The following is a 13,435-nucleotide window of genomic DNA, read 5'->3' as shown; positions in this document are numbered from 1 at the left end:
GGTATTATTTAGGTGGTGGATGATTCTCAGCACTGCAGTGACACTGACATGGTGGTGGTGTGTTAGTGTGTGTTGTGTTGGTATAAGTGGATCAGACACAGCAGTGCTGCTGGAGTTTTTAAATACTGTGTCCACTCACTGTCCACTCTATTAGACACTCCTACATGGTTGATCCACCTTGCAGATGTAAAGTCAGAGACGATCGCTCATCTATTGCTGCTGTTTGAGTTGGTCATCTTCTAGACCTTCATCAGTGGTCACAGGTGGCTGCCCACAGGGCGCTGTTGACTGGATATTTTTGGTTTGTGGACTATTCTCAGTCCAGCAATGACAGTGAGGTGTTTAAAAACTTCAGCAGCACTGCTGTGTCTGATCCACTCCTACCAGCACAACACACACTAACACACCACCACCATGTCAGTGTCACTGCAGTGCTGAGAATGATCCACCACCTAAATAATACCTGCCCTGTGGTGGTCCTGACCATTGAAGAACAGCATGAAAGGGGGCTAACAAAGCTTGCAGAGAAACAGATGGACTACAGTCAGTAATTGTAGGACTACAAAGTGCTTCTATTGTATATGGTAAGTGGAGCTGATACAATGGACAGTGAGTGTAGAAACAAGGAGGTGGTTTTAATGTTATGGCTGATCAGTGTCAAATTTTGCACACACACACACACACACTCACACGTTGCGACTTCATGGCTGAGGATTAGCACATGGGTTGCTAGTGAAATCATATATTTATACATAAAGTCGGATGCAGGCCTCATGTTTTAACTAATTTTCCAGTTGAAAATAACACAACCTATTAAGCTTGGAAACATAACTTCTAAATGTAACATTTCAAACAGTAAATGACACATCTGCAAGTGTTTTATTGTATGTTTAATTTTTACAATATTTTACTTAGCAAATAAATTAAAACTTTACATTAAAGTTTGAAGAAAACAGGATTTTTACCTGACTAAACTCTAAAATGATTTCATCCAGCAGCTTCGATGCCTCCTGACTGATGCCATTACTGGATCCAGTGGTGGGTTCCTGGTCCTGCAGGAGCTTTTTACCTGCTGTCTTTTGCACTGAGAGGAAGAACAAACAAGAAACAGAAAGTAAAGAAAAATGTGAAGAAAATTGTGCAGCAGTCAGGGTCTTGTGTTTTTTCCACCCCACACTGGTACAGGTTTCCTGTTTCCCTTGTTAAGAGCCCAGCACAACACATGACTGCAGAAGGTTTTCACTTCAGAGGAAGAATGGTAGAAAGCTCTAATTGGAATTATGAAACGTGAGATGAATGATGCTCTTGATTTTGCCAACAAAGTAGATCTACCTCTACTTAGATAAAATTAAAGGAATACATTAGTGTTTCTCTACCTGATTTCTGTCTATCGTGTGTGAGCGATTACCATAGACAATGATTCTGATACATTTCTCTGTACTGAGATTTCATTACATTTATTTATACAATTTTTATAATTTATACTTTAAATGACTATTCAGATGGAATAGGTTTAATGGACATCGATGTGTGTTAAGTAATGTTTTCATGGGAATATTTACACAAGATAATGAATCTGTATCAATGATGCATTTGTGTCTATACTGTAGGCGACATGGCCACAACATGTATGTAGGCTGTATGGACCTGTGCTAGTAACAATAGCTTACTTTAAGTATTCTTGAATGTTGTGCACACAATATTTTATTGTTTGGCTTTGCTAATACTTGATCTAGTCTGGTTTGGATTAGAAACAATTCACAAAGCATGTTCTGGAGTGTCTCTTTAAGGGAATTGCTTGTTTGGCAATTTTAACACAATAATCAATTTTAACAATAATCAAATTGATATTTTAGACACAGAAATGTGCAGTGTATACAAAATGCCTGGCATGGTTAATTGGAAAAGAATACAATAATAGAGACACTCTGGTTAAAACAGCAGAAGTCTTGGTTTAATACTAGGTGTTATGTCTGGACTGATACGTGCCTGCAATGATGGATTGCATTTTAAGACTTTGACATATTTGCTAGTCTGTTATGTGACTGATGTTAACACAGTTTATTCAAACCAACAATAATCTTAAACACTAATCCATAAAACTGTTGACATTTTGCATAACTCGCTCACAGGTAGTCGGCAGGTACTGAAGGAAATTACAATTGCTATTGCTATTGACCAACAGTCAAAATTCATTCATATATTCATTTTCTGTTTTTCCGGTCTCGGTGGGTCAGATTCATTAGGCGAAAGTCCATCACAGAGCACGCACACACACACACACACACACACACACACACACACACACACACACACACACACACACTTAGTAGCAATTTTAGTAGCTCCAATTGGCCTGACTGCATGTCTTTGTACTTGTGAGGGGGAAACCGGAGCACTCGGAGGAAACCCACACAGACCTAGGGAGAACATGCACACTATACACAGAATCAGACCCAGACCCTTCTTGCTGGGTGATGACTAATTTTTTATAGAATAATTAAACTGATGATAAAATCCATACTATTAACTGCATAACACATTTCAATTGAAAACAAAACCCATCCAAAACCACTGTTAAGCATATAGCTACATTTTATTGGTTATAACTTTTTAATTTTCATTTTATAGCTTTGATTATTAGAAGTAATTGTCTCTCCATTATTTTTCCAGTACAGTTAAATGGGTCAAAATTCATTTCCATGGTAATCTTCTATCTAGCACAGACACAAAGCGGTAAACAGAGATTAGGTTTACCTGAGTAATTCTTAATATAATGAAATGGGATTTAAAGCTAACCCCTACTGTTTACAGCCACCGTACACAACCACATATAAACAAACAAGCACTGACAAGAAAGTATTTTTAGTTGAACTACTTGAGTTGAATTGTATATTCTGTGCATCACAGGAAATTTGAAATTAATCATAGCATTCACTGCCTTGCTTCTGTTTAGAGCTTTGCAACGATCATGAGTTCTTTATTACCACAATGTTAGTGATGAATATTTATAACATTTATTCTAATATGTGCTCACCAGATACATTTAGGATAGGAGGCATACAAAACATTTCTCTGTAATCTGTAATCAGTCTGTAATAACCCATGTGGTAGATCAATTTCTGACTAATCTGATGCTTTAGAAGCACAAAGCCAGCCTTAAACTGCACAAGTCCTTGTATCTGAGTTAATGGATTGTTCTAATATTAAATACATTGCAAACATTCTGTACACAAACTCATATCCAACCTTCCCATACTACAAATACCATCATGCCTTGCTTCTACCCAGGTGTTCCTGTGAGCTTTTAACTCTACAGACAGTAGATTAAATACGCAAACACACACAAACAAAGATACTTATAAACACAACACACACACACACACACACACACACAGAAACACCCATGGACATTGCACACTATATTTCCATGGACATTATGCTTCATGATGAAAAGCTGCACAGCACACAGTTGTATTCCTGCGTAAGTGAATTTTGGTAGCCCTTTATTTATTAGGCCTAGATTACAAATCCTGTGTGCCAACCATTGATCCTCTGGTATAACATACAGTATTACATCCAGTAAAAACTACTTTGTAACCTCTTTAACTTGTGATCTTTTTTATTTTTGTTGACAGATTATATGAGACAGATCTGATATTAATATATTAATCTTTTATGTTTTTAAAAAAAGTAAATAGTAGTTTATCTGCTTAGTTTTCTAAATATGATATCTATGATTATTATTTTTGACGTACTGGTACTATATAAATATATATGGTTATTATACTGAGAGATCTGTATGTCTAATAAAAGTGGCTTCTTTAAGTAAATTACTTTGACTTGAGTGATTTATTATTTTTTTAAATTTATTTTTTTATGCATTTTCTCCCCATTTTCCTCCTATTTTAGCACAGTCAATTTGTCTTCCGCTGCTGAGGGATACCCGATTGCATCCGAAGAGCATGTCACTGCTTACGCCTTTTCCGACACGTGCGCAAGCCTTCTCTTCTCACCCCTGCATTCTGCACATCGGCATCTCTTCCACCAATCAGGGTCCTTACACAGAAGATCCCACCCACATGTAGTCTGATGGTCCTGCCCTAGCAAATGTGGTGGCCAATTAGTATCTGCTGCAGGCACTGCCAGTTATGCCCGCCAGATGGCACACAGCCGACCGGTGGCAATGTCGAGGTTCGAACCTATTAGTTCAGAATCTCGGCGCTAGTGTGCTAGTGGAATATCTGCCTCTCGGGTGACTTATTGTGCAATCACTGAGATTTACTTATTATTTAGACATCAGATTGGTAATCCGTGTAATGTTTATTAAACGGAAATCAAGCCAAAAGATACAATCTAAAGTACAAGGTTGAAGATACAGGAAGTAGTTTTAAACGCTGGAAAATCTAAAAAAATGTCAATGTAAAATTACCTGCTTGACAGGTAGAGCATTTCAGAACGTAGCACATTAAAACACACAAAACGTAAGTGACACTGTACACAGTGAAGTGAGCCTAACATTACTATGGACCTAGAAGCAGCCATGCAAGCTTATATAGCACAATTCATTAGATACACTGATGAGGCATAACATTATGACCACCTCCTTGTTTCTACACACACTGTCCATTTTATCAGCTCCACTTACCATATAGAATCACGTTGTAGTTCTACAATTACTGACTGTAGTCCATCTATTTCTCTACATACTTGTTTAGCCTGCTTTAACCCTGTTCTTTAATGGTCAGGACCCCCACAGAGTAGGTATTATTTAGGTGGTGGATGATTCTCAGCACTGCAGTAACAATGACATGGTGGTGGTGTGTGTTGTGCTGGTATGAGTGGATCAGACACAGCAGCACTGCTGGAGTTTTTAAACACCTCACTGTCACTGCTAGATTGAGAATAGTCCACCAACCAAAAGTATATCCAGCCAACAGCGCCCTGTGGGCAGCGTCCTGTGACCACTGGTGAAGGTCTAGAAGATGACCAACTCAAACAGCAGCAATAGATGAGCGATCGTCTCTGACTTTACATCTACAAGGTGGACCAACTAGGTAGGAGTGTCTAATAGAGTGGACAGTGAGTCGACACAGTATTTAAAAACTCCAGCAGCGCTGCTGTGTCTGATCCACTCATACCAACACAACACACACTAACACACCACCACCATGTCAGTGTCACTGCAGTGCTGAGAATTATCCACCCTCCAAATAATACCTGCTCTGTGGTGGTCCTGGGTGAGTCCTGACCATTAAAGAACAGGGTGAAAGCAGGTTAAAAAGGTATGTAGAGGCGGCTCACATGACACTAGCATACAGAAAGTGTCTGGTTAAGTGTACATAATGTATTAAACAGAAAGTATTCCAGTAATTCCACTAGGTATCAATTAATGTCCTTCATTTAGACACCCTGTAAGGTATGAAATTCTCCTATTCAGAGAGGAAACAAATACTTAATACACTGGCCAACTGCAGATGTATGATCCTGTATAATATTTAAACTGTAAGCTGTTGAAACAATAATACATCAGGACAACACTGAAGATTTATTTATTTATTTTACCAGCCACCCCCAAATGTGTGAATCTATTACAAAAATAATTCAAGGAACGACATGTTTGTAGGCCATGAATCAGGTGTTTGTTTAGAGGGGATAGAGACTGTCAGTGTGAGTGTGTGTGTATGTGTGTGTAAGAGAGAAAGAGAGAGAGAGAGAGAGAGAGAGAGAGAGAGAGAGAGAGAGAGAGAGAGAGAGAGAGAGAGAGATTTGATTTTTTTTATTTTTTTTTATTTTTAAAATTACATTTTATTACAAATTGCAATTTTTATAAATTACTTTTTAAAAACAATCTTCACACAGGATACCAATGCAATACCTACATTATAAAGTAAAGTGCAATTCATTCTCACTCAAAATACACAATGCATCCCCACAACACCATATGTCTTCAAATTTTTCAAAGTCATGCATCAGTTTATAAAAACGATATTCTATTAGAATCCTTGATTTGACCAATACATAGAATACACCCACTACTTCATGTCCATTTTGTTCGTCAATCTTGTTTTTTCTACTACTATAAATACTCATTTTCGCTATACCTAAAATGAAGTTCAGTAGTTTACAAACATTTTGTCTACGCTGAAGATATTTAAAACCAATAATAAAAATCTCCAGTGTAAAATCTTCATTAAAACACTTGAACAGGCGTTGTAAAATCAGAAACAGTGGTTTCAGTCTTTCGCAGTATGCAAAAGCGTGAAAGATTGTTTCCCTTTGGCCACAGAAAGGACAATCTTGACTAACTTCTGGATTTAACACTGAGACAAAGGCGTTCACGGCTACAGCTCCATGCAGAATTCTCCATTGCAAATCCCCTGTTTTTTTAGCCACAGGTGGTTTGTAGAGTGATCTCCATTCTGGTCTTTTGTCTTCTGTGAGTTTTAGGACAGTTCTCCACGGTGTGTCCACCTTGTTGTTTAGAGTTCTTTTATTTAAGATTTTTACACACACTCGATATAATTGTTTCCCACCAACACAATCTAAGTGCATGGGTGTTATGTCCTTGGAATTTAGAAAACAGCCTGTAGCTTCTCCAAATTCCGGAGATAGTACGATTTTAGGAAACTCATCTTTTTCATTAGGATTGAGTTCACCTATATAATGTTGTTTAATCATCTTTGTTTCTTCTTCTGTGAGAACAGCTCGCCATTTCTGTAGAATTTTTCCAGTCATTCGGTTAGATTTTATTCCTAGTGCCTTTGCTGTTTTATCCACATTGTTGAAATCTGGTCCAGCCAAGTCACAGATGTTTTTCAATGTCACAGTCTTTGAGTTAATAAGGATTTTCTTGAGCGCAGGAAAACCGCAAGCTGTAATGTCCAAGTGTGCCCCGCAGACTAACGGCTCCTGCAAAAGCCAGTATAGAGAACTTGTTAGTCTTTCTCTTTGTGTGTTAAAAAATCCCCAGATTTTAAAAAGACTTTGATAAAAGGTTGGTAGCTTAGAGAAGTCCACTTCACGTGGTGCCATTAGGAAGAGGCCTTTATCTAGTCCAACTCCTCCTAAGCTTTTCAGAATTTTGCAGCTTATGGTTCTCCATGCAACGTCTCTGGGCCCATTTAAAAGTCTCTGTACAAATTGTACTCTGAAGGTGGCAACCCTGCTCTGCAAGTGTATCAGGCCTTGTCCACCTTCTTCTTTGTGTAGGAAAAGGATTGACTGTGTAGTCCAATGTAAATTGTCCCAGAAAAAGTTGACCAACATAGCTTGTATCTTACTTAGAAGATCTGGGGGTGGGTTTACACAGGCTAGTCGGTGCCAGAGGGACGATGCCACCAGATTGTTAATGATGAGTGTTCGTCCTCTGTATGACATTTTAGGTAGCAGCCATTTCCATTGTTCAAGTCGGTTTTTTACTCCTTGAAGTGTTCCTTCCCAGTTTTTTCGGGTGTTTGTTTCATTTCCAAGATAAACTCCAAGGTATTTAAGTCCATCTCTCTTCCATTTTAGTCCATCTGGGAGCTTTGGCTCTCCCTCTGGCCACTGACCAAACAGGAAGGCATCGCTTTTGGACCAGTTTACTCTTGCTGATGAAATGGTTTCAAAATTTCTTAGTAATTCTACTGTTTCTTGTATATCTCTCTCATCATTAACAAAAATGACTACATCATCAGCATATGCTGATAATCTGGGATTAGTAGCACAATCAGATATTATCAATCCTTTTAGCGTAGATCTCAACTTTTGTAGGAGAGGTTCTATGGCAATTGAATACAACATTCCAGAGAGAGAGCATCCTTGTCTTACTCCTCTTTGTATTTTAAAAGGAGCACTTAAGTCCCCATTAATCTTTAAAGTACTCTCTATGTTGTTATATAAGGTCCTGATTTTATGAATAAACCCCTCGGTAAAACCAAAAGCTGTTAGTACATCCCATAGATATTTGTGTTCTACCCTGTCAAAAGCCTTCTCTTGATCAAGTGAGATCATACCCACCTTTAACCCTAGGCGTTCTGACATTTCTGCAATATCCCTGACTAGAGAAATATTGTCAAATATGGATCTTCTAGGAACACAATAAGTCTGGTCTGGGTGAATAATTTCATTTATTATTTGGCGCAGTCTATTAGCTAGTACTTTAGACAATAATTTGTAGTCACTACACAGGAGTGATACGGGTCTCCAGTTTTTAATGTCGGTTAAATCTCCTTTTTTGGGGAGTAGAGTCAGTACTGCTCTACGACAACTCACCGGTAGACTTCCTGTTTTTAAACTATCATTAAGTACTGTTAAAAGATCATCTCCTACCTCTGACCAAAAAGTCTTGTAAAATTCTACTGGAATTCCGTCTAGCCCTGGTGCTTTTCCACTTTCCGTGTTTTTAAGGGCTCTTTCCAACTCTTCCATTGTTAAATCAGCATCCAGTTCTGCCAAGGATTCTCTTGATACCTGAGGTAGGTTATTTAAAAAGACATTGTGAATAAATCGTTCATCGTTAATATCACTCCTGTATAGATCCTTATAAAAACGTACTGCTCTACTTCGAATTTCAGTGGGGTCTGATAACATATTTCCAGATTCTGCTCGCAACGAATGAATAAATCTTTTTTGTCCATTCTTTTTTTCTAAACTGAAAAATTTTTTTGATGGTGCGTCCATTTGATTTATATGTTGGAAACGAGACCGGACTAGTGCGCCTTGCACTTTGGTTCCCAGAAGTTCTGCTAAAACTCCTTTTTTTAATATTAGTTTTTCTGTGTGTTCATTATTCTTAGTGTTATAAGCTAGATTTTCCATGTTTACTATTTCTTTTTCCAGGGTTTCTATTACTCCAATTCTTTCTCTTGTTGTGTTTTGTGTGTACTGCTTGCATAATTGTTGTATTTGAACTTTTCCTATTTCCCACCACTGTTGTATTGAATTGAAAGATGTTTTTAAAGTTCTGAAATTATTCCAGAAAAAAGTAAAAAAGATTTTAAATTGTTTATCCTGTGTTAAATTTGTATTGAAGTGCCAATATGCACTTTTTGGTTTTACAGAATTCAAATAAATTACACACTGTACTAAACTATGATCTGAAAAACACACAGGAGTAATGGAACATTTTAGAAAGATGTTAAGTTGATGTTTGAAACTATAGAATCTATCAAGTCTTGCTAAAGAGAATAATTTTTCATGAGCATGAGCCCAAGTGTATTGTCTTTGTTCGCCATTTAAGTTTCTCCAAACATCACTTAGATTGTGAGTTTTGATACACTGAATGAGTCTTTTTCGAGATAACATATGGGGTTCAATGTGATTTCTGTCTATGTTGTGTTCTGTGCAGTTAAAATCTCCTCCCAATAGTAATATTTCTTCACTATTACAATGTAAATTTTTAGACAGTGTGTCTAGAAACCTTAATCTTTCTAACGCGTTTGTTGGTGAATATACACAGATTAAAATGAACACGTAATTTTCAAAAAGGGCTTTGACTTTAAGTATTCGCCCTTTTAGAACTTCCTCAACTTCATAGGACACTGGAATGAAATGTTTGGCAAATAATATTGCAACACCTCCACTAACTGAGGTGTTATGACTCATTAGAGATAGACCATCCCACTCAATGGTCCAATCAGCAGCGTTTTTTGAATCGCTATGTGTTTCTTGTAAGAAAACTATATCTGAGCGTTTTAATTTTAATAGCTCGAAGAGTTCTGCCCTCTTTATTCTGTCCCTTGCACCATTGAGGTTTAAGGAAGCGATATGGATCTCACCCATGAATATAAATAAAAATGTATATATACACCCAACATCAGTCATCATTCTAGACACTGTCTTCTTTGTCATTTCTAATCAATTTTCTTTTAGCTGCTGTTAATACTTTCTTAAGACGAAAAACTTCTGTGTTTTCAAAAGCACCCTTGCTCATGAACCATTTTGCTTTCTCAACAAACTTTGATAAGTCTGGGAAATATTCTTCGGTTTTTACACCTCTCACATTTTTAGTTAGTTTCAAAAACTGTTTGATCTCTTCAACATCATAATTTTTCTGACTCTCACTATGGGAACTCTCTAATGTGCTTGAGTCTGAGTAGTCATCTTCGCTGCTCATTTCATCAGTGTCTCTATCTATTTTTTTGGCCTGAATTTTTACTTCATTACTACTAGCTCTTCTTTTAACTGGTGTTTTAAACACAGATTCTTCTGTTTCCACTGTTTCGTCGTTCTTATTTTTAGCTTTATTGTCAAAATCAGTATTTATTACCGCATCTACTGTGTCTTTTTTTTTATTAGTTTGATCTGGGAATTCAGAACCTCCAGCACTCGGTTCTGTCATTTGTTCTTGAGTTGACTTAGCCTCATCTGGGTTAGTTGTCATTGTGTCTTCACCGACAGTATCAGTTAGGTGGCATTCTTCTACAATATTATTTTCCCTTCTGTCTATCTGTGTATTTTCTTTTTCTCCAGTATTGGAGATGGGTTGTTTTTCAGTGTTATCTGGCACATTATCTGAACTGTCTTTCTTTTGTGGGCATGCACGAATGAGATGCCCAGGTTTTCCACACCCAAGGCACTTCATTATGTCAGTAGAAGCAAAGATTGTGTAGTCAAACCCATCAACATGAAAATTAAAGGACAGGTTCAACTCCATGCTACTGTCATTTGGTATTATATATACACTGCGTCTAAACGAGACTACATGTTTCAGTAGGGGGGATTTGCTTCCAATCGAGATTTTCTTTACGGGGGAAATTATTTTACCATAACGAGATAAAATCCCTAACAGCTGCTCATCTTTAATAAAAGGTGGTACGTTTGATAGGGTTACTCGTTTTGCCGGTGTAGATAGGGGAAAAACACTGATATGTAAGTCTCCTATGACTATACCGTTCTCAACTAGTTTATTCGCTTTTTCAACGGTGTTTAGAAAAATAACCATTGCGCTATTCATTCTGGACGCTGATAAAATACTATTATGTCCAACTACTTCTCCGACCGCTAAGCTGCATTCTTCTACACTCACAGCCGAGCCCACTTTAACAGCGTGACGCAAGGTGAGAAAACCGAGATCACCCCCACCTGCCTCCATTGTGCACAAGCCGGCACCTGGCCGGAGGGCAGGTGGATTCTGTAAACAAAGCGTAACCTATACCAAACAACTAAGTTCCTCAGTAGCACTATTAGCTAAATATTATAATAACAAATCAATTACTTACAATCAATCAGTAGAAAAGAAGATAGAAAAAATTAGAATGCAAAAACTTGGCACAAACGCCACAGCTCACACACGCTCAACACACGCTCCGCCCACTCGCTCCCAGCATGCACTCAGAGAGAGAGAGAGAGAGAGAGAGAGAGAGAACTACAAGCTTTTTAACCTATATGCTTTGACCAACCACAGTAAGTAGGTAAGTATATCAGACAGAAGGTATGGGGCAAGGAGCAGCAGGATGTGCGCCCTGATTAAGATGCATTATATTCTGAGGATGCATGTCTATTCGACACCCACCCTAAACACAAGCACATGCACACACAAACAAAACAGGTCTGAGACTGTTTAAACACACCATTCCTAATATCTGTATTTATCTTTTCCACTGCATTGCAGCTCACAATGAAGTCCTGCTGTGAACTGGCCTGTGTGTCAGCTGGACCTAAACACCCAATCCATCAACACACCATCAGAGCAAGGGAAACGTAGAAGTCTATAAATCTCTCTCTCCCTCTCTCTCTGTTCCTCTTTCTTGAACATACACACGCACAGATGTTACAGAAAAAGGATCTTCAACAATCAATGAAATAATGTTTTATACTGGATGTGGATGCAGCCAGGTCAGTTGGGACAGCTGATCACATAACAGTGAATACATGCAGAGGAAAGGTCTCCAACATGCAGCACTGATAAATGCATTAAAAAAGAACAGACCCAAAAGAGAAATGCTGAGCTGTTGGAATACAACACCCTGTCTTGGAATTTCTCTGGGGTTTGGGTCAGCATTGGAAAAAATGCTGGCTATCAAATATGAAAAATAACTTGTCTCATAGTTATATATAAAAGAAAGCACATTTTATTTGTGAAATTAAGAACATGTTCATGATTATACATTATTCAGTAATAACATTAGGTGCATTTATACCTACCATGTGACCAAATGAAGCACCTACATAGCTTTTGTACAACTGGAGGATTATGTTGGAAGACAGAACACCAATACTTTATCACTATCAGAACATTTTAAACTGTGTCTGAACAGTACACACACTTATAAACCAAATAGTTAGCCGTTAGGACACTTCCAATCACGTTCTTATCATTAGACATGGGTGGCACAACAGATTTGAGTTAGAATTTCAATGGTGCCACTTACCTGGTTGGCAGACAGAAATAAACTGCTTAATGGAAGTTCACATTCTTATCACTCTGACTATCTGGCTAAAGCACAGACACAAGTGGTGGAAAATTACAGAGGATGTACTGTGGTCCTCCATATGTGCCAAAGCTGCTGGCTGAAAAAAAAAACTTACTTGGTAATCACCACAGTGTCTTTTGTTACAATGATTTGTCTAGTGTTCTCTACACCAGCCTGTCTGTAATATTAGAAAACCAACTGGTGTGTATCCCATATAACCTAGTTATATTCTAGTTAAGTGTGCTGTGAAAAAAGTTCAACATTTACAGAACAACAGGCTTTTATTGCATCATTTTGGCGCTTGTTCTGGATGCATTGCTTTGCTAAGAGACAATAAACTACAGTGTTCTTTTAACACATGGCATTTGCTGTTTATATTTTTTGACTCAACTGGGTTATTATTCTGCTTTTAAGTCACTAATATAGTTTCTCATTGTAATCGCATTAGACTGCAGATCAGTGATACTCAAAGCCACAGAGGCAACAGCTTTTTATATTAAGCAGCAGCATTAAATAAATTATAAAAATCATTATATAAAATATTAAGCAATAACAATATAATTTTGCAATATCATACAAGTAAACATAATTGCTTTAAAAGCACATTTTAAGAGGTAAAAAGTTGCAGCCTTTTCCTCTTTGCTTTGATGTGTTTTTTTCTAGACCGTGAATTTAATGAATTGAGAAATTAATTTAATTACAAAGTTATGCACAAAGTTTAATGTTAGCCATAACATTAAAACCACCTCCTTGTTTCTACACTCACTGTCCATTTTATCAGCTCCACTTACCATATAGAAGCACGTTGTAGTTCTACAATTACTGACTGTAGTCCATCTGTTTCTCTGCATGCTTTGTTAGCCCCCTTTTCATGCTGTTCTTCAATGGTCAGGACCCCCACAGGACCACTACAGAGCAGGTATTATTTGGGTGGTGGATGATTCTCAGCACTGCAGTGACACTGACATGGTGGTGGTGTGTTAGTGTGTGTTGTGCTGGAATGAGTGGATCAGACACAGCAGCACTGCTGAAGTGTT

At 37.7% G+C, this 13,435-nt stretch overlaps 1 protein-coding gene and 1 long non-coding RNA gene across 3 annotated transcripts in view; one reads left to right on the top strand and one right to left on the bottom strand.

Moving 5' to 3' along the window:
• ccdc85a (coiled-coil domain containing 85A) overlaps positions 1–1,228 on the top strand; it is a 35,089-nt gene extending 33,861 nt beyond the window's left edge. Inside the window, exon 4 of one of the 2 annotated variants that reach the window (XM_062994792.1) lies at positions 996–1,228. In XM_062994792.1, the coding sequence (XP_062850862.1) occupies positions 996–1,014 (19 nt within the window). In that variant the 3' untranslated portion in view covers positions 1,015–1,228. The remainder of the gene's footprint in view (positions 1–995) is intronic. The other variant, XM_062994793.1, reaches the window with a different exon arrangement.
• LOC134314238 (uncharacterized) lies at positions 972–11,268 on the bottom strand. The gene is made up of 3 exons (XR_010012355.1): positions 11,205–11,268; positions 8,314–8,454; positions 972–1,084 (listed from the first exon to the last, which is right to left on the bottom strand). It is a non-coding gene; the product is annotated as an uncharacterized LOC134314238 (long non-coding RNA).
• Between the last annotated feature and the right edge of the window lie 2,167 nt (positions 11,269–13,435).

Source organism: Trichomycterus rosablanca, chromosome 5, assembly GCF_030014385.1.
Source record: "Trichomycterus rosablanca isolate fTriRos1 chromosome 5, fTriRos1.hap1, whole genome shotgun sequence".
Classification (NCBI taxonomy): domain Eukaryota; kingdom Metazoa; phylum Chordata; class Actinopteri; order Siluriformes; family Trichomycteridae; genus Trichomycterus; species Trichomycterus rosablanca.
Note: the sequence above shows the minus strand (reverse complement) of the source record. Positions and strands in the feature narration are given on the sequence as shown.